Source organism: Scyliorhinus torazame, chromosome 5 (assembly GCF_047496885.1).
Source record: "Scyliorhinus torazame isolate Kashiwa2021f chromosome 5, sScyTor2.1, whole genome shotgun sequence".
Taxonomy (NCBI): Eukaryota; Metazoa; Chordata; class Chondrichthyes; order Carcharhiniformes; family Scyliorhinidae; genus Scyliorhinus; species Scyliorhinus torazame.
Window position 1 is genome coordinate 103,101,429 of NC_092711.1, and position 24,896 is coordinate 103,126,324.

General features: G+C 47.3%; 2 protein-coding genes across 2 annotated transcripts in view; one reads left to right on the forward strand and one right to left on the reverse strand.

The window, feature by feature from the left end:
* Nucleotides 1–21,554, forward strand: part of LOC140417826 (uncharacterized) — a 42,931-nt gene extending 21,377 nt beyond the window's left edge. The window contains exon 6 of the mRNA XM_072501277.1: nt 17,848–21,554. Coding sequence (XP_072357378.1) covers nt 17,848–19,021 — 1,174 coding nt within the window. The 3' untranslated portion in view covers nt 19,022–21,554. The remainder of the gene's footprint in view (nt 1–17,847) is intronic.
* LOC140419270 (uncharacterized) overlaps nt 1–24,896 on the reverse strand; it is a 229,738-nt gene that overhangs the window by 58,514 nt on the left and 146,328 nt on the right. The gene's annotated exons all lie outside the window — the stretch shown is intronic.

A 24,896-nucleotide genomic window follows, 5' to 3' on the forward strand; every position in this document is an offset into this window, starting at 1 on the left:
AAGCAGAGAGGTCATGTTGGAGTTGTATAGAACTTTGGTGAGGCCACAACTGGAGTACTGTGTGCAATTCTGGTCGCCACATTATAGGAAGAATGTGATTGCACTGGAGGTGCAGAGGTGATTCACCAGGATGTTGCCTGCGATGGAACATTTAAGTTAGGAAGAGAGGTTGGTTAGGCTTGGGTCGTTTTCGCTGGAGCAGAGACGATTGAGAGGCAACTTGATCAAGTGCACAAGATTATGAGGGGCATGGACAGAGTGGATAGGGAATAGCTGTTCCCCTCAGTTGAAGGGTCAGTTACGAGAGGTCACAAGTTCAAGGCGAGGGGCAGGAGGTTTAGGGTGGATTTGAGGAAAAGCTTTTTTGCCCAGAGGGTTGTGACGGTCTGGAATGCACTGCCTGGGAGGGTGGGAGAGGCGGGTTGTGGCACATCCTTTAAAAAGTACCCTGTAAATTAAAATGGGAAACTGTCATTTGAACCATGGAAGTCTAGAAAAACTCGAGATTTTAAAAAGTAAGGGATAAGTCCCACAAAGGGATAATAGCAGCAGCTTGTTTGAAATACAGATAGCTTCACAGGCATTAAAGAACACACCTAGGGACAACTCATCCTGTTTTTCAAGTTAAAAAGCCATTTGATCAATTTAAATTCTTAAGTTATATAAAAGGGAACAGTATTTCACACTTCCTTAGAAGTGCATTATTTTACTGAACAGTTAACAGGATCTTAGTTTAAATTGGGGGATAAATGTTAGGCATGAAACCTTGTTGTCGCCAGTTAAAAATGAAACAACTGCTTTCCAGATAAAGAAACACACAAGGTGGAATGTTTATACCATAATTTTCACATTTTTGATGTTAAAACCTTTTTAGCAAATAACCAAGCCGGATAAGGTTAGAGTTACAGGGGGCGACCTGCCGCTGACACCAGCTGACCCTTAAAAGTGCAGAGGCGAACTGCTTCGATCAACACGAGTTCTTACCCAGTATTGAGACTGAAAAAACATCACTAGAGATAGATATCAGACAAGCTGCTGACGAAGCAACAAACAAATTTAGTACCTGCCAAACAAATGCATTACACTTCCAGTGGCAGCCATGGAGGAGGAGGTTGCACATTTGATAGCTCCCGCCTGTAACGGACTTTTGGACCTTTTCCCCCTGTTTTTCTTTTGATTTTATGAGATGAATCAGTGAAGAGTGAGACAGTAAGGAGAAATCCTCCTCCGGTGTGTGGAGAATTGACCAGAAGTGGCCGCGTGAGACGACAAAGTCCTATAAGGGAGACGCAAGAAGAGCTGGTGACACGGGAGAGCATGGCGGAGGGCAAGGGCCGCGGGGAGACGGCACAGTGATCGACGGAGCAGCTGGTGAAGTTTTTTGAGGATTGCTTCGCCAAGCTGAAGAAGGACAAGCTGAACCCGATTAAGGCTTCGATTGATCAAGTGGTTCAGAATCAGGAAACCCACGGGAGAGCGATCCAGGAGGTGGAACACAAGTTGTCCAAGCACGAGGCGTGTATAACCGTGCTGGAAAGCAAGGTGGGGATGATGAACGACCGCCAGAAAAGAATGCAGGAGAAGCTGGAGGACCTGGAGAATAGGTCCAGGAGGCTCAATCTCAGAACTGTTGGCCTTACTGAAGGCAGTGAGGGATCAGATGTGAGGGCCTATGTGACGGACATGTTGGAGAAGTTGATGGGGGCTGGGTCGTTCCCTCGGCCCCTGGAATAGGACAGAGCGCACATAGCCCTCGCGAGGAAGCCCAGAGCGAACGAGCCGCTGAGGGCCATGGTGGTACGTTTTCACCGTTTCATGGAGAAGGAACACGTTTTGCGATGGGCCAAGAAAGAACGGAGCAGCAAGTGGGAGAACTGTGAGTTGCGCATCTATCAGAACCTGGGAGCGGATTTGGCCAAGAGGCGAGCTGGGTTCAATCGTGCAAAAACGACCCTCTTTAAGAAGGGGGTGAAGTTAGGGATGCAATACCCAGCCCGCCTATGGGTCACACATAAGGAACGGGACTTCTACTTTGAAACGCCAGACGAAATATGAACCTTTATTAAAGAAATTAAGCTGGAGGCGAATTAAAAGACACTTAAGCCTTGGAGAAGAACTGTGGCAGCGATTTGTGTTGCTGGATTGTATAAATTTAAGTATCTCTATGTGAAATAATGGGCTGTGTGGATGGTTAAAGGTTATCTGTCTTGTAGGTACCTTGTTAGAGGGGGGATGGGCTTTGAATTTAGTTCTGCTTTTTGGGTGACAATTTTTCTACAGTGACCGTTTCTTCACTGTTTTTTCTGTTGTTTGTTTACTGGGGGATGTGATGCTTTTAAAATGTTTATTCATGTGAGGGGGGGAGAGAGAGAGAGGAGAGTACAATAGGGAGACCGATTGCTTGGTGCCAGGGGCAGGAGCTATCGAGTCAGCATGGGTCAGCTGACTCTTAGAAGCGCAGTGGGGGGTGAGCAGGTGTTAAGCAGGAGCTTGACTTGGAGCATTGGGTTTCTAGTGTTGTTGCTAGAGGGGAGGTGCTTTACTAACGGGGAGGAACTGTTACTAGGGGATAAATGGGAGGTCGGGAACGCGACAGCCCGAGTGGGGACTTGAGGAAGTAGAGGGCGCGAGCTCGAGGCTAGCCAAAAAGGGTGATGGCTAGGGGGTGTGCGGGGGGAGGGGGGTGGGTGCTGGAGGGGGGGGGGAAGGAGGTTGGAAGTCCCCCGTCCAGGCTGATCACATGGAACGTGAGAGGACTGAATGGGCCGGTCAAGAGGGCTCGCGTGTTTGCGCATTTGAGGGAACTGAAGGCGGACGTGGCAATGCTACAAGGAACACACTTAAAGGTTACAGACCAGATGAGATTGAGGAAGGGGTGGGTTAGCCAAGTGTTCCTCTGAGGACTGGACTCAAAGACCAGGGGGTTAGCGATCTTGATCAGCAAACGAGTGGCATTCAAGGCAGGAAGAATCGTGTCAGACAAGGGGGGTAGGGACATAATGGTGAGTGGGAAGCTGGAGGGGGTGCGAGTGGTACTTGTGAACATATATGCTCCGAATGGGACAACGTGGAATTTATGAGGCGGGTGTTAGGTAAGATCCCAGATTTAGAGTCACATAACCTGATCATGGGATCAGTCATTGATCCGGAATTGGACCGGTCAAAATCCAGGACAGGGAGGAGGCCGGCTGCGGCAAAGGAATTGAAGGGTTTTATGGAACAAATGGGGGGAGTAGACCCATGGAGGTTTGGACGGCCGAGGACGAAGGAGTTTTCCTTTTTTTCACATGGCCACAAGGTATACTCTCGCATCGACTTTTTTGTTCTGAGCAGGGCGCTAATACCGAAGGATATTGAGTATTCGGCAATTGCAGTGTCGGATCACGCCCCACACTGGGTGGATCTACGGGTTAGTGTGGAGAGAGGGCACCGCCCGCTGTGGAGACTGGATGTGGGGCTGCTAGCGGACGAAGCGATCTGTGGGTGGGTTAACAAGTCCATCCAGAACTACCTGGAAACAAATGATAAGGGGGAGGTCTCTGCAGTGTGTCGATAGGGAGAATAGTGGAGCTGCTTCGGGTGTTTGGGTCTTTCTCGGGGTACAAACTAACTCTAGACAAGAGTGAGTATTTTGTGGTGTCTCGGCCGGGGGTGGGGGCAGGGGTGGAGGGGCTGCCATTCCATAGAGCAGGGACTCACTTTTGAAACCTGGGGGTGCAGGTTGCCCGGGAGTGGGGGGGGCTTCCGCAGGTACAACATTTCTAGTTTGGTGGGGAGAGCTGATCTGGCAAGGTGGGATGGTCTCCCTCTGTCACTGGCGGGTCGGGTACAGGCGGTTAAAATGAACTTGATGCCACGATTTCTGTTTATTTTCCAATGCCTGCCGATTTTCCTACCAAAGGCTTTTTTCAGAGAGATTGAGGGAAGGATTACTCCGTTCATATGTGGAGGGAAGGTGTCCACAGTGAGAACGGTGCTGCTACAGAGGGGAAGGCAAGCAGTGGGTTTGGGTCTTCCGAACCTGATGGACTAATACTGGGCAGCGAATGTGGAGATGGTGCGGAGCTGGGTCAGAGGGGTTGATTCCCAGTGGGTCAGAATGGAGAGAATTTGTGCAGGGGGACGAGATTGAAAGCAATAGCAACAACGCCGCTCCCGATGGCCCTGGGGAAATACTCAGGGAGTCCGGTAATAATAGCTTCATTGGGAATTTGGAGGCAGTTTCGCCAACACTTCGCGTTAGGGGCAGGGTCAAGGGAGATGCATATTCAGGGGAACCTGAGATTTGAGCCAGGGAAGTGGGATGGAAATTTTCAGAAATGGGAGGAGAAGGGGATTAAGACACTAAAAGATTTGTTTCTTCGGGGTCGGTTTGCAGGATTGAAGGAGCTGGAAGCGAAGTATGGGAAATGTTTAGATACATGCAGGTTCGAGAGTTTGCCAGAAAGGAGCTAGAGTTTCCCGGTGGAGCCGGCCTCCACATTGCTGGAGGAGGTGCTGACGACAGGGGGACTGGAGAAGGGGGTAGTGTCGGCGGTTTACGGAGCTATTTTGGAAGAGGAGACGGTGAGAATATGGCTCCAGCTATAGAATGTCAAACAGAGTTTTTAGTCTGAAGCTAGAATAGAGCTTGATGGGAGAATGAAATGATCAATCGAACACCAAGTTACTTCAACAAACGTACGTTTATTCACGGCCAGGACTTCACCACTGTATTTCAAAGAGTGTCTACAGTAGCAAGCCAAAATTAATACAGCAGACAGTTATTTATATATAATTAAATGACCATGTTTCCTTCCTAAGGACAGCCCCCTTCGAGGAGGCCTGAGAATTACAGCATTCTGTGGCCTCCTCTCAGGGTGCTGTCCTTAGGAAGGAAACATTGTCATTTAATTATATATAAATAACTGTCTGCTGTATTAATTTCGACTTGCTACTGTGGACACTCTTTGAAATACAGTGGTGAAGTCCCGGCCGTGAATAAACGTACGTTTGCTGAAGTAACTTGTTGTTCGATTGATCATTTCATCTGGACTGAAGGGAAACGAAAATTCACATTTGGTAGCAGAGGATGGTTCTCACGGAGCCTTGCCAGGAGCAGACAGTGTAACTGACTGATCGTGTCCGGAGGCGAAGTAGTGATCGGGCCCCCAAATGTGAGTACCCTTGTTACCACTTTGGTTTTACCTCCACTGTACCGAGCACGATCTGGTCCTAACGTCTGTTTCTGGAGAGACTCTTACAAGATCAGGTCAGTCCGGCAAACCCGTTACAGTCCGGATTAGAGGCCCGGGAAAGGTTGGAGTCCTGTAAGAGGTTAGAGTCCTCTTTGAATCCCTGGGTTGGAGTCCCGTAAGAGGTTAGAGGCCTCTTCGAATCCCTGGGTAGGAGTCCCATAAGAGGTTAGAGTCCTCTTCGAATCCCTGGGTTGGAGTCCCGTAAGAGGTTAGAGTCCTCTTCGAATTCTGGGGTTGGAAACCCGTGCGCGAGGGTAGGAGACCCTCGGCCAAAAAGAGATACGTCGGGAATGATGATCCTTCTGGTTGCTTGATACCTTCACGATAAAAGGTTGCCCTTAAAACAAGTGATTGTCTCAAACAGTGTCTTGACTTGTTCGACACTCCGGGTTGACTATTGGCTACAGCGGAGAACGGATAACTCCGTCCAAATTATAGTACTTCCCATCAGGTGCGGATGACGCCTTAAACTCCACAATAAACAGGGTTTCACCGTTGCGTACCCTGTCGGAACACTCAAACAATTTCTTAAGTCTGTTAGTTCTGTCTTTAATTCTCTGAGTCTGTTTGGTCTGTCCTTAATTGTCTGTCCTTAATTGTCTTTTTTTTCTCCCCCCTTTTTTTCTTTCCTTTTTTTTTTCTCCCCCTCCCCCTCACGTCTCCCCCTCCCCCTCACATCTCCCCCTCCCCCTCACGTCTTGTCCTTAATTGTCTGTTAGTCTGTCTGTCTTGTTCTGACTTTGATTCTCTGAGTCTGTCAGTCTGTTTAGTCAGTCTGTTTTTGTAGTGATATAGTGTTTTTGACTTTGAGTTTGAGTTTAGCTGAAGATTAGCTCTCTCTCTCTTTTCATGTTTCATTTCCAGACTTTGACCTTCTAAAAGCTACTTTCGATCAATTGCCTAAGCCTCCTGATTGGGTAACGGGGCAGGATAACCCCGTTTAAATTCTTGATTGAATAAGCGATTTAGGATCACTATCAAAATTAAGTAGGTAACCACAAGGATCATCCGAGGATAGGAGACAATGGGTAATACTCTGGATAGCACCTCTGATAGTGGATGTGCGCTTCAGACTCTTTGCGAACAGTATCCGGAACATTCTAAGCAGCTGCGGCAGTTGTCGGGGGAATTGCATAAGATTTTGGGAAAGGGGAAATGGCCCCTGGAAGGATCAAAAGGTTTGCCTACGGTTATGGAGGCACAGCAGATTATTTGGCAACATAACCGTAGCTCCACGGCAAAGAAAATGATTGAGTTATGGCGGGAGTACTGCCAGAAATTTAAAAATACATCTTTATTGGCTAGTTGGCAGGCTAACGCTTTAAAATTGGGTATTGAATTAACAGAAGGGGGAATTGTTAAGACTGCGGACGTTTTGAGAAAGGAATGTGCCCACCAGAGAAAAAGACCTAAGTCTGTAAAACCCCCAATTTCTAAATCAGGACCGTACGGTCAAATGGCCGGCCTTGCCTTGACCGAGGGAGACGATGAGGATGACCCTGAAAATTGGCAATATAGGGGACGACTGACCGTTACACCGCCACTATGACCGCCTCCACCTTACATTCAAGCCCTTTATCCACCGCTCCCAACACCCCTACCACCACCTGCGCCGTCGCAAGGAGGTCCGGCGACTCGCACTCGTTCTAAAATCCGTGCTAATTAATTCCCACAGATGAATCAAGAGTTAGTCCCGGGAAAAGAGGGGGCACTAGAGGTGGATTTCCCTGATTACCCAGACGATTATCAGCCGTGGTGCCAGTTTCCCGTCCGGCAAGTTCCCAATATAGCATACAACCCTGCCAACCCCCGGGGCCCAACAACCAGGCATTTCAAAATAATTATTATAATTAATAAATTAATCAAATTTGATACTACTGATTCAGTATTAATAAATTATACAATATGTTAATAATAGTCAAACAGTTGATTGATCAGTAACATTTCAATAATGGTATTTCAGCTCAAATTCATCGATTGGGGGTACTGTTGGGTTAGTTTGAATCATTCTAATAGTTGGTCCCCTGCGTTTAGCGAATAGTTTTTTTTAATGCACTTAGCACATTGGTATGTTATGTAAATGATGAATACAGCTACACAGGAGAATAGGATTATTCTTATTGTGGACATTCCAGTGTGTCCAAGCCACCCACAAATTTTATCCCAGAGAGAGATAAATTGGGGTGGATCAAGTTTTTTGATTTCTTTTTGGATATGTAATGCCAAATCTTTAACTTCTTTAGAGTTATTGGGAATGAAAGTGCAACCTTCTGCACTTTGACACCACTGGAAGGGATCAAAGCAAAGTGGGAGGAAGAGTTGGGAGACTATGGTGGTATGTATTAGGGGTAATACGGTACACCACGTGTCGCCAGGCTATTGGTGGAGGGATGCCAGGTCCTGATAGGATCTGCCACCTACTGGACTCCACCCAGAAATGCCGGGATAAGAACCCAGTTTTTCCCTCCATTTCCCTCAGCAGTTGCATTCTGTAACCATGCTGCTGGGGATAAAGTTCTGCTTAATAAAGCCTTCAATTGACATTACCTCAACCTGCCTCACGACATATTGACGGTGCTACGGAGACGATATGGAGGAGGGGTTCTGGTGTGAGGTGCTCCGGAGAGTGAATGCCTCCATCTCGTGCGCGAGGTTGGGACTGATACAGCTGAAGGTGGGATACAGAGCACACCTCACTAGGGTGGGGATGAGCCGATTCTTTCAAGGAGTAGAAGATGTGTGTGAACGTTGCGGGGGGCGGGGGGGGGGGGGGGGGTGGCAGCGTTAATCATGTTCATATGTTTTGGTCCTGTCCAAAGCGAGAGGATTACTGGAAGGAGGTTTTTAGGATAATTTCTAAAGTGGTGCACGTGAAACTGGACCCGAGTCTCCGGGAGGCCATATTTGGGGTGTCGGACCGGCCATGGTTGGAAACGGGTGCGGAGGCAGATATCGTAGCCTTCGCCCCGTTGATTGCCCGAAGATGGATCCTGATGGGTTGGAGAGCAACCTCTCCACCCTGTGCCTTGGCGTGGTGGGGGGGATCTGTTGGAATTCTTGACTCTTAAGAAGGTTAAGTTTGAACTGAGGGGAAGGATGGAGGGGTTCTACAAATCATGGGCATTATTCATTATGCACTTTCAAGAACTGGATAACATTGAACATTAGTTGGGGTGGGTGGGATGATTGGGGGGAGGGGGACTGTGTGGGATAATGGCGACAATGGGTGATCCCTAATTCCTTTTTGTCATTTGTTTGTGTGAACATGCGGGCTTTGGTGGTTTGGGGTTTGGTGGGAGGATGGGATTGTTGTTATTGATATGGCAATTGACATATTTGTTACTGATTATTGTTTCTTGTTGGTGGGTGTAAATTTGGGAGAAAAATGTGAAAAAGAAGAATAAAATGTTTTTTTATTTATTAAAACAGTGCCAGTAACTGTGAAAAGCCCCTAGTTGCCACAGTCCGGTGCCTGTTTGGGTACACAGAGGGAGAATTCAGAATGTCCATATTACCTAACAGCACGTTTCGGGATATGTGGGAGGAAACTGGAGCACCCAGAGGAAAACCCTTGAATACTGGAGAATGACCTTGAATTGGGACAGAGATAAGCATGAGTGAGCATCATAAACTGCTATTCTATCGGGGTGTTCTGGGTCTTAGAGTTTTAACTCTGCAGTTAATTGTCAGGGATGCAGTATAATAAACCCCGAACAAAGCAAATGTGTGTGTGAGAAGCATCTGAAGCACCAGGAACCAGCTGAAACAGCAGAGCTGAATGTTTTCCAGTGCAGCCACAGTACTGAACTTATTCCAGCTTCCAAGTCCACCTGAAAACCAACCTCCTGGCTCTTCATCGACAAGAAGCTTCAGAGCCTCATGAGAATTATGTTTCTAAAAACCCTTCACTCCAACTAAAGGACCAGCTCAACAAGAAGACAACAGACCTGCAGCAATATAAAGATTGCAGTCTACATTCCATTTTCATCATTACAGCTTCAACTTGATCTGTACCTAATTTCTGTTATGTGTCAGTGAGTGTGAAAGAGAAGAGAGGCTGAGATGTTCAAACATCCAGGGAAATAGTGTGATAATAAATAACCTTCTATCCGTTAAAAATCACCAGTCAGCCTGCTGCTGAAATGTATTTTAAAGAAAGAAATATCACGCTGAGGGTAAGAAAATATCACATAAACATCCTGATAATGGAGTGGAAAGGACCACGAATTATAATCAAACGCGTTTAACCCCCTTCAGGTAGCTATATAGAGGCTGCAGCCTCTCACACTGAATGTAAACGTGACCCACAGACACCTCCAGGCCACAAACATCAGCTTCAACTGGGCGTGGATGAAACTTTTTTAAAACCTGTTGCAACGTTACGTCTGCCGGGCACTAGGACCCGGCTGGGAACAGAAACTTTCAGGCCCCGCCCACTAGCTGTTGCATCACCAAGACGCCAGCGCATGCGCTCTGCTTCCCTAAGATGGCGGCTGTGAACCAGGGCCTGGTCCCGGGAGAGAGCTGACCGGCGGTGATGTGACCTGAGGATCACCGCACCTCAGGCAAGGGGCTAGGTTGGGAAGGCGGTGCCTTCAGGAATAACTGGGAAGGTGATGTTTGGTCAGTTGCTGCAGTCTGTGTAGTGAAGGTGCTGTCACAGTGGTGTGAGGTGAGGAAGTACAGGATTATCACCCAGCAATGATGAATTAAGGGGAATGTAAATCCCGCTCAGGCTGCTTTCAGATTGGAAAGGGAGCTAAGGTGTGTCCTCAGAGCTGGTGAATGTTGAGGCTTTGGCAGTTTCTCTATAAAATCCTTCTCATTCCCTCCCTCCCTCTACCACCTCTATCTTTAGAGTCAGAGAGTTTTACAACATGGAAAGGGGCCCTTCGGCCCATTCATAATAATCTTTATTATTGTCACAAGTAGGCTTACATTATAATAATCTTTATTATTAGTGTCATAAGTAGGCTTACATAAACGCTGCAGTGAAGTTACTATAAAAATCGACTCGTCGCCGGACTGCGGCGGCTGTTCGAGTACACAGAGGGAGAATTCAGAATGTCCAATTCACCTAACAAGCTCATCTTTCGGGACTTGTGGGAGGAAGCACCCGGAGGAAACCCACACAGACACGCAGAGAACGTGCAGACTCTGCACAGACAGTGAACCAAGCTCGGAATCATAGATTATCATAGAATTTACAGTGCAGAAGGAGGCCATTCGGCCCATCGAGTCTGCACCGGCTCTTGGAAAGAGCACCCTACCCAAGGTCAACATCTCCACCCTATCCCCATAACCCAGTAACCCCACCCAACACTAAGGGCAATTTTGGACACTAAGGGCAATTTATCATGGTCAATCCACCTAACCTGCACTGTGGGAGGAACCCGGAGGAAACCCACGCACACACGAGGAGGATGTGCAAACTCCGCACAGACAGTGACCCAAGCCGGAATCGAACCTGGGACCCTGGAGCTGTGAAGCAATTGTGCTATCCACAATGCTACTGTGCTGCCCATAAGATTATTAGATTACTAGCTCTGGCTGAATTGTGTCCCAGGATGCTGTGGGAGGCCAGGGAGGAGATTGCTGGGGCTCTGACCCAAAGTTTTAATCCCTTTCTGCCCACGGGGATGTTGCCAGGGGACTTGAGAACAACTAATGTCCTATTATTTAAGAAAGATTGTAATGTGGTGCAGTCAATAGAACTGGGACTGCGGCGCTGAAGACCCAGGTTCGAATCCCGGCTCTGGGTCACTGTCTGTGCGGAGTTTGCACATTCGCCCCATGTCTGTGTGGGTTTCACCCCCACAACCCAAAGATGTGCAGGTTAGGTGGGTTGGCCATGCTAAATTGCCCCTTAATTGGAGAAAAAAAATAATTGGGTAGTCTGAATTTAAAAAAAAAAAAAAGAAAGGTTGTAGAGATAAGCCAGGGAACTGCAGACGAGTGAGTCTCATGTCAGTGGTAGGGAAACTATTGGAAAACATTCTGGTGCACTCTTATCTCCACTTGGAGAGGTTTGATCAGGAATAGTCAGCATGACACTGTCGGAGGGAGGCCATGCCTAACAAATTTGATTGCATTTTTTAAGCATGTGACCAGGTGTGTCGGGCAGTGCAGTTGATGTAGTTTATGTGGATTTCAATAAAGCATTTGACAAGATCCCACATGGGAGACTTGCGAATGACTCAAAGATTGGCCGGGTGGTTAACAGTGAGGTTGAGTGTCTTGGGTAACAGGAAGATATAGACGGGATGGTCAAATGGGCAGAAAAGTGGCAAAATGGATTTGGAATCATAGAATTTACAGTACAGAAGGAGGCCATTCGACTCATCGACTCTGCACCGGCTCTTGGAAAGAGCACCCTACCCAGGCCCACATCTCTACCCTATCCCCATAACCCAGTAACCCCACCCAACACTAAGGGCAATTTAGCATGGCCGATCCACCTAACCTGCACATCTTTGGACTGTGGGAGGAAACGGGAACACCCGAAGGAAACTCACGCAGACACGGGGAGAACGTGCAGACTCCACACAGACAGTGACCCAAGCTGGGAATCGAACGTGGGACTCTCGCACTGTGAAGCAATTGTGCTAACCACTATGCTACCGTGCTGCCCCTATTTGAAACCTAAACAGTGAGGTGACACACTTTGGAAGGGGTAATGTGACCAGGAAGTATTCAATAAACAGTGTGACACTGGGAAGTTCTGAGCAACAAAGGGACCTTGGTGTGTTGTCTAGAGATCTCTGAACGTGGAAGGGCAGGTTAATAGGGTGGTGAAAAAGGCATATGGGACATTACTGTGAGCATTTCTGCTCACCACATTTATAGGAAGGATGTGATTGGAGACAATGCAGAGGAAGTTGCATGGGATGGAACATTTAAGTTATGAAGAGAGGTTGGATAGAACAAACAAAGAGCACAGAAACGTTCAGCACAGGAACAGGCTATTCGGCCTTCCCAAGGATGCACCGACCATGCTGCCCATCTAACCTAAAACCTTCCACTCTTCCGGGGTCCATATCCCTCTATTCCTAACCTATCCATGTATTTGTCAAGACGTTCCTTAAATGTCACTATCATACCTGCTTCCACCAGCACCTCTGGCAAGTGAGTTCCAGGCATCCACTACCCTCTGTGTAAAAACAACTTCCCTCATGCATCTCCTCTGAACTTTGCCCCTCACACCTTAAACCTGTATCTCCCAGTAATTGACTCTTCCACCCTGGAAAAATGTTTCTGACTACCTTCTCTGTCCATGCTCCTCATAATTTTGTAGACTTCTTTCAGGGCGCCCCTCCATCTCCGTCATTCCAGTGAGAACAAACCAAGTTTCTCCGACCTATCCTTGTAGCTAATGCGCTCCATACCAGGCAACATCCTGGTAAATCTTTTCTGTATCCTCTCCAAAGCCTCCACATCTTTCTGGTTGTGTGGCAACCAGAATTGAACACTATATTCCAAGTGTGGCCTAATAAAGGTTCTATAAATCTGCAACATGACTTGACAATTTTGAAACTCAATTCCCCGGCCAATGAAGGCAAGCATGCCGTATGTCTTCTTGACTACCTTCTCCACCTACGATGCCACTTTCAGTGACCTGTGGACCTGTACACCTAGATCCCTCTGCCTGTCAATACTCTTAAGGGTTCTGCCATTTACTGTATATTTCCCTCCTGTATTAGATCTTCCAAAATGCATTACCTTACATTTGGCTCCATCTGCCATCTCTCTGCCCAAGTCTCCAACCGATCTATATCCTTCAGAATCCTCTGACAGTCCACATCGCGACCCGCAATTCCACCAACTTTGTGTCGTCTGCAAACTTACTAATCAAACCAATTACGTTTTCCTCCAAACCATTTATATATACTACAAACAGCAGAGGTCCCAGCACTGCTCCCTATTGAACACCACTCGTCATAGCCATCCATTCAGAAAAGCACCCTTCTGCTGCTACCCTCTGTCTTCTATGACCAAGTCAATGCTATACCTATCTTATCAGCTTACCTTTGATCCTGTGTGACTTCACCTTCTGTACCAGTCTGCCAAGGGGCTTACTACCTTCATCAATCATCTCTGTCACTTCCTCAAAAAACCCGATCAAGTTAGTGAGACACGACCTCCCTTTCACAAACCATGCTGCCTCTCACTAATACGTCCACTTGCTTTGAAATGGGCGCAAATCCTGTCTTGAAGAATCCTCTCCAATAATTTTCCTACCACTGATGTAAAGTTCACCAGCTTGTAGTTTCCTGGATTATCCTGTATTTTCCTTTCAATTTTCTGAGTTATCCTCTAGGCTTGGGTTTTTTCCATTGGAGCTGAGAAGACTGGGGGGGGTGGGGGGGTGCTGATTGAGGTGTACAAGATTATTAGGGGCTTGGACAGGGTGGATAGGGAGCAGCTGTTCCTCTCAGTTGAAGGTCAGTCACGAGGGGACACAAGCTCATGTTGAGGGGCAGGAGGTTTAGGGGGGTTTTGAGGAAAAACCTTTTTACCCAGAGGATGGTGACGGTTTGGAACGCACTGCCTGGGAGGGTGGTAGAGGTGGGTTAAAAAGTACCTGGATGAACACTTGGCAGGTCATAACATTCAAGGCTATGGGCCAAGTGCTGGCAAATGGAATCAGGTCGGTCAGGTGTTTTGCCAGTGTCGATGCAGACTCAATGGGCGGAAGGGCCTCTTCACTGTTGTTGATGATACAAAGTTAGATGGCATAATGGACAGCCAAGATGATGGCATAAAATTGCAAGGAGATATTGACAGACTAGCTGAATGGGCAAATTTGTGGCAAATGGAACTCAATGTAATTGAGTGTGAGGTTATCTGTTTTGAACCAAAAAAGAATAGAAGAGGACTTTCTGAATGGAAAGAGGTTAAGTTCAGTGGATGGCAAAGAGACGTGGAGGGTTCAGGTTCACAGAACCCAAAACTGCCAGGAACAAGTACAGAAAATAATCAAAAAGACGAATGGAATGCTGGCATTTACATAGAATCAGAGAATATACAGTGCAGAAGGAGGCCATTCGGACCATCGAATCTGCACCGGCCCTTGGAAAGAGCACCCTGCCTAAGCCCACACCTCCATCCTATCCCCACCTAACCTTTTGGATACTAAGGGGCAATTTAGAATGGCCAATCCAGCTAACCTGCCCATCTTTGGACAGTGGGAGGAAACCGGAGCACCCAGAGGAAACCCACGCAGACACGGGGAGAAAGTAAAATCTCGACACAAGACAGTCACCCTAGGCCGGAATTGAACCTTGGAGCTGTGAGGCAGCGGTACTAACCACTGTACAACCATGCCGCCCATCTGGAGAATTGGAGTATAAAGACTCGGAGGTTATGCTGCAGCTGTACAAGACCCCACTTGGAGAACTGAGAGCAGGTCTGGGCACCACACCTTAGGAAGGATATTTTGCCCCTGGAGTGAGTGCAACACAGGTTTACTAAGACGATAGCCCACGATACCTGGAATACAGGGGTTAAATTACAAGGAGCGATTACACAAATTAGGCCTGTTTTTGCTAGAATTTAGAAGATTAAGGTGTGATCTGATTGAAGTATTTACGATATTAACAGGGAAAGACAGGGTGGATAAAGATAAACTATTTCCACTTGTTGGAGATTCTAAAACTGGGATCATTGTCTAAAGATCAGGACTAGACCGTTCAGGAGAGATGTTGGGAAGAACTTCTTCACACTCAGGGTGGGAGAGGTTTGGAACTCTCTCCCACAAACAGCAGGTGAAGCTGGATCAGTTGTTAATTTTATATCTGAAATAGACTTTTGTTTAGCAAAGATATTCAGGGATATGGAGTTAGGTCACAGATCAGCCATGATCTCACTAAATGGCAGGACAGACTCGAGGATCTGAATGGCCTACTCCTGTCCCTATGTGTATTTCTCTGATTCTGAAATTCAGACAACACCATGACCTGGAAAGAGTCCGGATTAGAACCTGAGTTAGTCCTAGCTGCAAACCATCCCTCCAGATCTTGGCCCTTCATGGATTTAATGAAGGCCAAGGCAATAGTTGGATTATTGAAAGACTTGACGGAGTTGTTGGATACCATTTTTCGGGTTGCAGGATAAAGCCTGACGTAATTCACTCCCCACAGGCTTGACCTGCCATTGAACCTCATCGAAGCCTCGACGCTTCGTTTGTGTTGCTGTCGAAAAGTCCTGGAAGAAGTAAATCCTCACTCCTTCCTGGCGCCAGGTGCCACCTCGCCGTTCCCTCTCCAGGACATTCTCTCAAGTTGTGGAAGCGAATGATTACAGGCCTGGGATGAAAACTATCCCTCAGCCTCAAAGACCGATGCACCCTTTCTAATTTGAAACGCCCTGGCTTCACATCCAGCTTGAGAAAACGTGGCAGTCGGTCCTCGAAGAACCTCACGGGAGCCTTACCCTCCACACTAAATGGACAGAAAAAAACATCATTTATGGGCAGCACGGTAGCACAGTGGTTAGCACAGTTGCTTCACTGCTCCAGGGTCCCAGGTTCGATTCCCAGCTTGGATCACTGTCTGTGCGGAGTCTGTACGTTCTCCCCGTGTCAGCGTGGGTTTCCTACGGGTGCTCCGGTTTCCTCCCGCAGCCCAAAGATGTGCAGGTTAGGTGGATTGGCCACGATAAATTGCCCTCAGTGTCCAAATAAAAGGTTAGGTGGGGTTACTGGGTTACAGGGATGGGGTGGAGGTATGGGCTTGACTGGGGTGTTGTTTCCATAGCGCAGACCTGATGGGCCGAGTGGCCTCCTTCTACACTGTAAATTCTATGATGACCATCTGACAGGCCAATGACTCAGATGTTCTTTCTCCGACCCTCAGTTCTCCAAGTTCTCCAGGACCTCCGCCAGCCACTCGGCTGGTTTTCAAAGGATTGAATTCTTGCCTCCGTCGAGGAAGCATCTTGCTGAATGTTCAGGATTCTCTCCTCCGGATCATCGAACCTCTTCATGGCGTTTTGCAGGTGGTCCTCATGAACTCACAGATATTGAGTCAGCACACTCCGCCTCTGGTCAATAACACGGATAATGTCGACAGTTATAATTTTTGCCGCCTCCCAGAGAGCCCCTTAGAGAGTGTGGTCGAGAGTCCTCCTGAGGGTCAGGCCGCCATGTTGAAAAGGCGGCTCCATTCCCGCTGAATCCACCTGCACTGTTTTATTCATGATTTCTTCACTTTTTCCAGCATAATCCTACCAGACCGAACCCTGAAGTCTTCCAGGGACATGATAACAAATATGAATTCAAGGATTAGGTAGATGAGTGCCAGGCAATCAGGATAAGTGTCAGATTATAAATTAGTGGCACCAGAACCTGCGGAAAAGCAGCTACTCCCACACCCGTATCACATGCCTGACACCTCCCCACCCTCAGACAGATTTCTGATTGATGAGGATGGCGGGTGTTATGCGGAACTGGCAGGTAAATGGACAGAAAGCTGAGATGAAAAATGAAAATGAAAATCGCTTATTGTCACAAGTAGGCTTCAATGAAGTTACTGTGAAAAGCCCCTAGTCGCCACATTCTGGCGCCTGTTCGGGGAGGCTGGTACGAGTATCGAACCATGCTGCTGGCCTGCCTTGGTCTGCTTTAAAAGCCAGCGATTTAGCCCAGTGTGCTTAACCAGCCCCTTTACTCAACGATGTGGTGAAGATTTGGAATTCTCTACCCCCAAGGATTCTGGAGCCTCAGTAATCCAAGTATTTTCAAGACACAGATTGAGAGGTTTCTGGATATTGTAGACGTCAAAGGATATGGGGGATAGTGTCGGAAAATGGTGCTGAGGTAGATCAGCCAATGATCCCATTGGATGGTTCAGGTTCGATGTGCCGAATGGCCGACTGCAGCTAAAACTGTTGTGATCTCCTGGACAGGAAGCTGTGAGCATGGATCTGTCAATCAGCCTGAATCAGCACCTTCAGGAGAATTAGGAGGGTCAATATGAGATACAGCAGAGTGAGAATGGAGGGAGTGTGTGGGATGGAGATTTACAGCTTTCGGGGAATAAGAGAGAGGAAAAAATGTGCCATAGAAACTAGAATTGTCTGTTCTGAGTTTCTATCCTGTACTGACAGTGACAAATTTTGTAAATTGTTTTTACAGGATATTAGACGAGGAAGAATTACAGACAGAAATCTCAAACGTCACATCTCGATCTGACAGTCACTCCCTTCCTTGGAACCTGGATATCATCGGCCTTTGAATCTAGGAGAAATGTTTCCCTGAACTGTCAGCTAAATATTTCAACCATCAGTGTGACTGGAAAAGCACCGAGACCCACACAACACACACCCGAGTGAGAGTGTTCCAGTGAACTGACTGTGGAAACATCAGTGTGACTGGAAAAGCACCGAGACCCACACAACACACACCCGAGTGAGAGTGTTCCAGTGAACTGACTGTGGAAGGATCAGTGTGACTGGAAAAGCACCAAGACCCACACAACACACACCCGAGTGAGAGTGTTCCAGTGAACTGATTGTGGAAAGAGCTTTAACCAGTTACACAGCCTGAAAAACATCACAATATTCAGAGCGGGGAGGAACCGTACCTGTGTTGTGGACGAGGCTTCCACTGATTGTTCAGCCTGGAGAGATGTGAGGAGACCCAAAACATGGAGAAACCGTGGAAATGTGGGGACTGTGGGAAGGGATACAGATTCCCATCTGAGCTGGAGGTTCATCGACGCAATCACACTGGGGAGAGGCCGTTCACTTGCTCAAAGTGTGGGAAGGGATTTACTCAGTTATCCACCCTGCAGAAACACCAGCGAGTTCACACTGGGGAGAGGCCATTCACTTGCTCAAAGTGTGGGAAGGGATTTACTCAGTTATCCACCCTGCGGACACACCAGCGAGTTCACACTGGGGAGAGGCCATTCACTTGCTCAAAGTGTGGGAAGGGATTTACTCAGTTATCCACCCTGCGGACACACCAGCGAGTTCACACTGGGGAGAGACCATTCACCTGCTCTCAGTGTGGGAAAGGATTTGCACATTTATCCACCCTGCAGAAACACCAGCGAGTTCACACTGGGGAGAGGCCATTCACCTGCTGTCAGTGTGGGAAAGGATTTACTCAGTTATCCACCCTGGAGACACACCAGCGAGTTCACACTGGGGAGAGGCCATTCGCCTGCTCACAGTGTGGGAAAGGATTTACTCGGTTATCTACCCTGCGGACACACCAGCGAGTTCACACTGGTCAGAGGCCATTCACCTGCTCTCAGTGTGGGAAAGGATTTACTCGGTTATCTACCCTGCGGACACACCAGCGAGTTCACACTGGCCAGAGGCCATTCACCTGCTCTCATTGTGGGAAAGGATTTGCACATTTATCCACCCTGCAGAATCACCAGCGAGTTCACACTGGGGAGAGGCCATTCACCTGCTCTCGGTGTGGGAAGGGATTCACTCAGTTATCCGCCCTGCGGACACACCAGCGAGTTCACACTGGGGAGAGGCCATTCACCTGCTCTCGGTGTGGGAAGGGATTCACTCAGTTATCCACCCTGCGGACACACAAGCGAGTTCACACTGGAGAGAGGCCGTTCACCTGCTCTCCGTGTGGGAAGGGATTTACTCAGTTATCTCACCTGCGGACACACCAGCGAGTTCACTCTGGGGAGAGGCCATTCACCTGCTCTCAGTGTGGGAAGGGATTCTCTTGGTTATCTCACCTGCAGACACACCAGCGAGTTCACATTGGGGAGAGGCCGTCCACCTCTCAATGTGAGACGGGATTGCATGTTTAATCGCACCTGCAGTGACACCGACAATTTCACAATCGATTACAGGGGTTGGATTCTGCTGTTATTGTTTCTGCTCTACATCCAGGACTGCATTTTGTTCATTCTGACAGGTGGTCAGTGGGGGTGGTCGGAGGGTGATGGGAACCAACTATTTTCTAACATACCTGATAGGTAAAAGAAGGCTATTTAGTATAAATATTAAGCCCCAGTTTTAATACCCATTTTAAAGTAAGGATTTCAGCACTCATAATCTCAGGTCATCTCAAAACACATAGCTTCAACTAGCTTCAACAGAGACACAAAACAGCCTGACTTATGCATAATTTCATTGTAGATTAAAACAGCACTTTTACTGAGCTGAGAGGAGAAAGCCATTGTTCTAACAAATACATGTTCAAGACAGTGTGGCATTAAAACACAAGCTGTACCAGTTATCACTCCAAGGACAGGGCAGGCACCATAGCAACATTAAGGCGCTATTGTCCACAATGTGGATAATAGCGAAGTCAGCAGAAGTCCAGTTTGAACTGGACTTGATAACCATAGAATCGCATTCCATAACATACACAAATATTCAGACATGAAACATTTAGAACGAATGATGCACATTGAGGATTGACAGCTAACCGTCGAATCAAATACATTTGATTTTAATCCAAACCAATTAGAACGACATAGAGGTGCAGATAGATGGCTAAAGGCTGATATGATTTCCTATAACCGTGATGGTCCGTGCGGCCATCTTTATTCATGAATCACCTATACTTTGATCTAAACTATTCGCTGTCTCTATTTTTCATACTTTCACCTTTCCAGTCTAACTCTTGAAGTAAATGCAAGCTGGTTTGCCGTAAGCAAGAAACCATTTATGTATTATTTTGAAAGTTAAATTCTGTACAAGTTCCTTCTCTTTAAGTCCTTTTGCTAGCCGGACTTATCAGAGAATAAGATTTAAGTGACTCCTAATTGTAATCAAATAGAGGCAATAAAAGATTCTTATTTGCATCCGAGAGGTTTTAACTCAAATTTCTACTGAGTTTTAGTGTCGCAAGCTCCTCACTAAATCCTCATAGTAGATCTCTACAGAGGGTTTCTTTCTGCTGCACTGGCTGGTCTCACCACTTTGCCTGCAGTGGGCTGTTGATCTTTGAGCCTTGTTGCTAATACCTGGCATCAAATTGCACAAGGATCACACAGTGAAAGGATGTTTGGAAGTTTGAAGATATTTAGTTTCCATTTCTGTTTCAAACCCCCCAAAGCGTGCCACGTTGCCATGGAGATGGGCCCTGGTGGTTACATGGTTCCTTTGTTTAAGTTATCTGGATGTCCCTCACAAGGAAAGTATCAGAGTGTGAGGGGCAAGTTGTCTGAGGTGGACTGGGAAACTGATTGGTACAGGGAATACCTCATGTTTAAGGAATTATTACATCTTTATCAGAGGGTCGGTTAGCTCAGTTGGCAGGACGGCTGGTTCATGATGCAGAGCAAGGCCAGCAGTGAGGATTCAACTCTCATACTGGCTGAGTTTATTCATGAAGGCCCCGCCTTCTCAACCAGGCCCCTCGCCTGAGGTGTGCTGACCCTCAGGTTAAATCACCACCAGTCAGCTCTCTCTCTGTCAAAGGGGAGCAGCCTATGGTCCGCTGGGATTTTTGTGACTTTTACTTTGCATATATACAACCAATATAGATTCCTTTAAGGAACAAAAATCCAACAGGAAAAGTGATGCAACCTCAGCTAACATGAAAAGTTAAAAGATTCCATTAGATCGATTGGAATTCAGCAAAGGAGGACCAAGAAACTGATGAGAGCAAACTGGGGAGAAACATAAAAAACAACTGGAAAAGCTTCTACAGGAATGTGACAAGGAAAAGATTAGCAAAGACCAATGTGGGTCCATTCCAGGCAGAGACAGGAGAGTTTGTAATGGGGAGTAAGGAAATGGCAGAGAAACTAAACAATGTGTGTCTGTCTTCACAGAGGAAGGTACAGAAATTGTCCCCAAAACACCAGAGAACCAAGGGACTGGCAGAGATTAGTATTGGTGGAAAAGTCATACTGGAGAAATTAATGGGATTGAAAGTGAATAAATCCCCAAAAGCTGATGATCTACATCCCAGAGTGTTGAACGAGGTGGCTGCAGGGATCTCTATTCCTCATTCTAAATTCTCCTGACTCTATCTGTAATGGACAAACATTTGTCTGAGCTAAACGTTTCCTTTTTACGTAGCCACAGAAGCTTTTCCAGTCCATTTTTATGTATTTTGCCAGTTCACATTCTATTCTATTCTCCCTTTTTTTCCTTGGTGTCTTGGTCGAAGAACGGAAGTAGATTCTCAGGAATGAATCATCACTTTGGACAGGTTCTGAGACAATTAAGTTTCGACTTCCAGGACAGAGCAACTATACTCGTGGAGTGTGATTTTAGATTGCGTAAAAGGGCAAAGTTCTAGTTTATAGTTTAATGTGTAGGTTTCCGAGTTAAAGTAGCTTCTAATTTGTTTGTTTGTTGTATTAAAAGTCATAAAACTTGGAAGTCCCGTCGTGTGATCCTTTAATTTATTGACTGGGAATTTGACTTTTTATAAGAAGTTGCTGACCTTTATGGGGGTCCTAATCCACAAGTTTTATCTTCCTATTTGAGCCTCGGGCACCTTTCTGTCTCTATTGCTCATGTCAATGACAGCCAGGTGATGGAGCTGAGGGCTGAATTTAGCTGAGAATAACGGGGCCTGCACCCCAGTTGGGGAACTGCCATGGGCATCGTTAATAGAGACAGGAAGGTGCTGGAGGACTGACTGGGAATTGGACATCCAACTAATCAGGTTTCGGGGGCGGGGGCGGGGGGGGGGGGGGGGGCGGTGACAGGGCTGATGATGATGTGACCTCCAGGGTTCAGTGCCCCTGTGTCCAAAGCGGGGGGGGGGGGGGGGGGGTCACGGGAACAGGGTACAGAGGAGCCGAAGGGAAATCATTTGGGACCAGAACATTGTGAACATCCTGTTTGGTTGTCTTTGATCCTCAAGTAATTTTCTGTTAGTTTTTTTTTAACCATGTCCTGTTTCGTCAATAAACTTTTAACAGGAAAATATTTGAATTTGTTGGACTTTTCCTGATTAAATATGTTCACTTTCAGGAAAGTGGGTGAGAGAGGTTGACAGGCTCTTTAACAGAAAGTGAGTCCCTCTAAGGTAATTGGCAATGGAGCCAGAGGGGTAGAGGAGATTTGATTTTTCTTTTGATACAGTGTTTGAAAATGGCGTTCAGGGAATCAATCGTGATTGACTAATTTATCAAGATGCTTGAGGAAGTAACACGGGATGTCAATCAAGGGGTACCTGTAGATGTGCTTTATCTGGATTTCCAGAAGGGAATTCCAAAGGTGCCATATCAAAGGTTAATACACAAAATATGAACTCATGGTGTGGGGTCAACATATCAGCATGGATAGAGTATTGGTTAGCGAACAGGAAGCAGCCAGTCGGTATAAATGGGTCATTTCTGGGTGGGTAAGATGTGACAAGTGGAATGTCACCAGGATCAGTGCTCGGAACCATTTACAATCTATATGAATGTGTTGGATGATGGGATTGAATGTCTGGTGGCTAAACTTTCTGATGACTCAAAGACAGGTCGGACAGTAATTTGTGACGTGGAATTAAGGACTCTGCAAAGGACTACAAATAGGTTAAGTGAGTGGGCAAAAAACCTGACAGATGGAGCATAACTTGGGAAAATGTGAATTGTCTGCTTTGTCAGGAAGTATGAAATAAAACAATATTTATTTTTTAACTATACAGCGCAGTACAGGCCCTTCGGCCCACGATGTTGCACCGAAACAAAAGCCATCTAACCTACACTATGCCATTATCATCCATATGTTTATCCAATAAACTTTTAAATGCCCTCAATGTTGGCGAGTTCACTACTGTAGCAGGTAGGGCATTCCACGGCCTCACTACTCTTTGCGTAAAGAACCTACCCCTGACCTCTGTCCTATATCTATTACCCCTCAGTTTAAAGCTATGTCCCCTCGTGCCAGCCATATCCATCCGCGGGAGAAGGCTCTCACTGTCCACCCTATCCAACCCCCTGATCATTTTGTATGCCTCTATTAAGTCTCCTCTTAACCTTCTTCTCTCCAACGAAAACAACCTCAAGTCCATCAGCCTTTCCTCATCAGATTTTCCCTCCATACCAGGCAACATCCTGGTAAATCTCCTCTGCACCCTCTCCAAAGCCTCCACGTCCTTCCTATAATGCGGTGACCAGAACTGTACGCAATACTCCAAATGCGGCCGTACCAGACATGTATCGACATTTAAATGGAGAGAGATTGCAGAACTTGAGTTCTGGGTTATGAAGTAAAAAAAAAACTCACCACTATTAGAATTCCCCCTGGACCAAAAAGGGTCAATCAGGCATTCTAAATGGTGAACAGGGATTCTCACTCCGACTCCTATGCAGACTTAGGTGGGTGTTATTCGGGTCAAACTAGTGTTTCAACTTATCCCCTGGTATAACCCATATCTTCATAGAAGATTTGATCTACTTCCCACTTAGTAGCTTCGATCCTGGGTCCCGCGTTGCTAAGTAAGTAAAGTAGACTTTGTAATAACCACTGTGGACTTCCGGTTGCGGCGATGCGGAGCTAAGCCGCATGTTTCGGCAGCTCCCACGACAATGGACTTTCGGGCTCTCCAGAGGAGCCCCAACGGAGCTTTCTTTTGAATCAATCCCGTGTGGGAAGGTGCAGTAAGGGCCCCCTTACAATATATGGCAGAGATCAGCGGTGGAACGACGAGAAAAGAGGCCCTGGAGCAGAGACCAAAACGAGGGGGAAAAAGCAAGATGGTGGAGAGCGAGCAGCGTGCGGACCAGACCAGCAGGAGTTCCTCAAGCGATGTGTGGAGGAGTTGAAAAAGGAGGCGCTGGCGCCAATGCTGTTGGCGATCGAGGGGCTGAGGGAGACCCAGAAGACCCAGGCGGTAGAGCTTCGTGAGGTGAATGATGAAGTGAATACCAACGAGGATGAGATCCTGGGCCTGGCGGTAAAAATGGAGGCGCACGAGGCGGTGCACAGGAGGTGGGCCGAGAGAATTGAGGTCCTGGAGAACAGGTCGAGGAGGAAGAACCTCCGGATTCTGGGTCTTCCCGAAGGAGTGGAGGGAGCTGATGCCGGGGCATACGTGAGTATGATGCTCCATTCGCTGATGGGGGCGGAGGCCTCTCCGAGCCTCCTGGAGTTGGAAGGGGCCCACCGGGTCCTGGTGAGGAGACCCAAGGCTGATAAGCCGCCAAGGGCGATAGTGGCAAGGTTCCATCGCTTCGCGGACAAAGAAAGTGCTGAGATGGGCCAAGAAGGGGCGGAGCAGTAGATGGGAGAACCCGGTGATCTGAGTTTACCAGGATTGGAGCGCGGAGGTGGCAAGGAGGAGAGCTGGCTTCAACCAGGCCATGGCGGTGCTGCATAAAAAAAGAGTCAGGTTCGGCCTGCGCGACTGTGGGTCACTTATCAGGACCGACACCATTATTTTGAAATGCCAGAAGAGCCTTGGACCTTTATTCAGACGGAAAAACTGGACTCGAACTGAGCGGATGTGGTTGCGGGGGGAGATGTCGGTTGTATATGGGGTTGTAAATATGCGCAAAGAATACTTCATGGGTGGGATGATGGATGGGGATGTGGCTGGAGTTCTGGTTAAAATTCCTTTTTTCTTTTCTGTAGACGAGATGATGATGATGGGGAATGTGGGCGTCAGTGCTGGAGGGAGGTGAGACTCGGGGATGAGGGAACTGGGATAAGGGCCGCAACAGGAGCGGAGCCACAGGGGGCAGGGATGATTCAGGAAAGCGCAGGCTTTTTTCCGCGCCAAAA